Source organism: Diuraphis noxia, unplaced genomic scaffold (genome assembly GCF_037042655.1).
Source record: "Diuraphis noxia isolate RWA-SAM2 unplaced genomic scaffold, SU_Dnox_SAM2 contig0002, whole genome shotgun sequence".
Classification (NCBI taxonomy): Eukaryota; Metazoa; Arthropoda; class Insecta; order Hemiptera; family Aphididae; genus Diuraphis; species Diuraphis noxia.
In genome coordinates, this window is record NW_028301712.1 from 75,706,480 (window position 1) to 75,709,829 (window position 3,350).

Here is a 3,350-nt window from a genome sequence, read left to right on the forward strand (position 1 = left end):
TTTGTTTAGTCCTTTAAACAAAATGTTTACCCATTACAGATTAAATAACATTAATTAATTTATGCAGTTATTTGATTAGTGTAAATACAACTAAAAATGTAACATGATTACACAAGTTATTGGTGGATTTTATGTCAATAATAAGGGCGAATATAGACAAAAATAGAAATAAAAACCCACAACAGTTTAAACTTAAATTAAAAATAAATTGAACGAACGGCATGAAGTAATTTTTAACTTTTATTAGACATGATATTAGTTGTCGTACCATTCAAATCATATATTATATAAAAAAAAACACATCACTCGCTAGCAATGCTAACTTCAGCAATAACACCAGGTTCAAGGTTGACACTGGTGATTTGTTTGACTTTATCGCTTGGGCATTTTAAATCGATCACCCTCTTGTGAATTCTCATTTGGAATCTGTCCCATGTCTTTGAACCTTCACCACAAGGTGTTTTCCTAGTTGTGATACGCAAGAATTTGGTTGGCATACGTACTGGTCCTTTAACTGGCAGTTTCCTCTTTTTGATATCGGCGATCATCTCGGAGCACACTATAAAGTATTATTTTAATCATCTAAGCAACATACTAATATAGATATAATAATAATGAAAAAGTATTTTACCGCTTTCTAAACTTTTGATGTTTTTAGAAGTCAATGTAATACGGATTTTGTGCCTCTTTTGATCAGTTGGAGCATTTTCCACATCTTTAAATTCCATATCCTAAAATAAATAGGTAGATAAAAGCATAATATTCAAGGTATCATTATTATTTATCTAACAGGCTAACTGTTATGTGTACCATTTTTGGTACATTATTCATTTGCCATTCGAGCTAACTTAAAAAGAAGTGAACATGCCTTGTTTAGTTAGGTATTTGCTACATACCTTATTTAAAATTATAATCATTTTTTTTTTAAGTTCTCTTACCTAAAAAATTAAGTTTATTAGATATCAAAAGGCTGATTGTAAATTTATTTGCCAGGTAGGCTACAAAATATTTTCCCGTGCTTAAATCATATTTACGTGTACCATAATATTTTTTGGCAAAACAATAAGTGTAGATACCAAAAATTGGTACACAGCTCTCTAGGCAATGTATCAAAAAATAATGTAGTGGTTAACCTGCTAATAAACATTTTTTTAAATAATTATATACCTATTGAGTAATACTTTATACCACCGGTTCTCAAATTTGTTTTTTCGCGTACCACTGAAGTATATTATCAATCAGTCGTGTACCACTGATGATTAAAAATATCGACAATATCAACGAACCTATACAATATCTTATTTATTGATGTATTTTCTGTGAAATCTAACCTTTATTATCTGAATATTAAAAAAAACACGACATTGTAAAATCATCGCTACGACAAAAATCTAAAGTTTGTTGTTAATTTTCCATCCTATCAACATGCGGCCTCTCGCGTACCACCATGGAGTCTTTCACGTACCACTAGTGGTATGCGTACCACAGTTTGAGAACTGCTGCTTTATACTATTCTGTACAAAAAAAAATTACATAATTGGTTCAAGTAAATGTTTCAAAATTAGTTGTATACAATGAAACATCATTGTTTTAAATTAAAGTAACCAAAACACAGGTACTTAGAAACTATCAAACTCATGATTAAAAATTTGATCAAAAAAAGGAATATTTAACAAATAGTTCAGGATAAGTAAATACGGTGTAGTTTTAGAGAACATTTATAGATCATATAAAATCACCAGATAAACATTATTTACAAAATAATTTTACATTTTAAGAAATAAAAAAAGTTGAATTGAACTAAAATTTTCCAGAAGTCGCCTAGGTGCATTATAAATTAAAAACTGCAATATGCATATAACATTAAAAATAGTTGCTTTTAAGTTATTGAATCAAATAAGATAAAGAGATGAATAACAAAGAACTAGTGATTTAGTATTATAATATGTGAGTAAGTATATTAAAAATATAATATGATTAATAACATATTATATTAGTTATACAAAAATGTTAATATATTATAATTTAATGAATGTACCTGTCATATGAAAACAAAAATAAGATTCTTTGAAACATTGAAGAAAAATAACGATTCACATTTTAAGTAACTTTAGTAATTAATAAATATATTTTGTAACTAATGCGTTTATAGCTCGGTTAGTAGTAATCTGTCTGAAATATAAACATATTATAAAAGACATGTAGAGTGTATCTGTGTAAAAACCAGAAAAATTGAAACTGAGAAATAAAACACAGATAATTGGTTTTAGGTATACAGACTCAGTAACTGTGATACAGAAACTTAATTTGTACAAGTACAATTTGAATGCTAACATAAACCAAAATCAAACACATCGTTCAACAAGCATTTTAAACGTTGAGCAAAATTCAAAACTTCAGACAAGCAAACTGAAAAGGGTTTAATATATCACAGACATTAAATATTATAGAAGTTGTAATCACAGTTGTACACCTAATACCTATAAATTGTTATAGGTTTTAAGATCTGCAAGAGCGTTATTCCGAACATTAAGGTCGGGTGAAAGCTGGAGCAGTTTGCGATTGGACAACCGTAATCGGAAACGTCGTCATTGAACAACGCCACAACACATTTTAAAATAATACTAAGGTGTCCATCGCGGGAAAAGATAAGTATTTTACAAAGTTTGAACAAACACGACGCTTTTCGATTAAGTTTTCAGGAAAGAGTATTAAGTTCATACTAAAAACGGCGATTAATTTATGACAGATCTTTCGGTACTTACCATGATTGAATGGCGACGATACAGCAAACTGACGGTGAAAATGAACGGAAACGAGAACAATCCGAAAACCGAACGACTAAAAATTACTAAACGTGGAAAACAATCGTAAAGGAGAGAATATGTCCATCAAAATTGTGAGGTTATGTTATCGTGAATTCAATAGTTGCCGTGGTAGGCGGACCGCTCCACCGGTAGCATCACGTACAACAATCAGGTAACCGCGGTACTCGCGGTATGCCCGCGTCCAGTGCTGACAACGGCAACGTAGCAATAATACGCGATAACATTTTCATGTTCCCAATCTTTCCCATGTTTATGTTCACGTTCCCAATTTTATTGTATTATTATATTAAAATTATAATTTATAACCACGGTAGATTATAGAGGTATACGCACGGCCGTATATTCATAATGCAAACAATATTGTCCCAGTGGATGTGTTTTATTCGCTGATTTGCCGGTAGAACACGCTGCAGTGTTTTGGCCCTAATTTTCATGCTTGAAATACAGATTTCATACAATAAACGAACAAAAACTCATCAAAAAGTCTCATAAAAACAAAATTGTACATAAATTAATGTAAAT

The 3,350-nt window shown here is 30.4% G+C and overlaps 1 protein-coding gene across 1 annotated transcript; it reads right to left on the reverse strand.

Moving 5' to 3' along the window:
* Window positions 1-222: 222 nt before the first annotated feature.
* Window positions 223-2,924, reverse strand: RpS20 (ribosomal protein S20). The gene is made up of 3 exons (XM_089218550.1): window positions 2,766-2,924; window positions 632-731; window positions 223-559 (listed from the first exon to the last, which is right to left on the reverse strand). The coding sequence occupies exons 1-3, from the start codon at window positions 2,766-2,768 to the stop codon at window positions 303-305; spliced, it is 360 nt and encodes a 119-aa protein (XP_089074676.1). The 5' UTR covers window positions 2,769-2,924; the 3' UTR covers window positions 223-302.
* Between the last annotated feature and the right edge of the window lie 426 nt (window positions 2,925-3,350).

Excerpts from the sequence above, each read along its gene's own strand:
- RpS20 (XM_089218550.1), bottom strand. Across the intron at positions 560-631 it reads CATCAAAAGTTTAGAAAGCG|TGTGCTCCGAGATGATCGCC; the intron begins GTAAAATACTTT and ends AATACTTTATAG.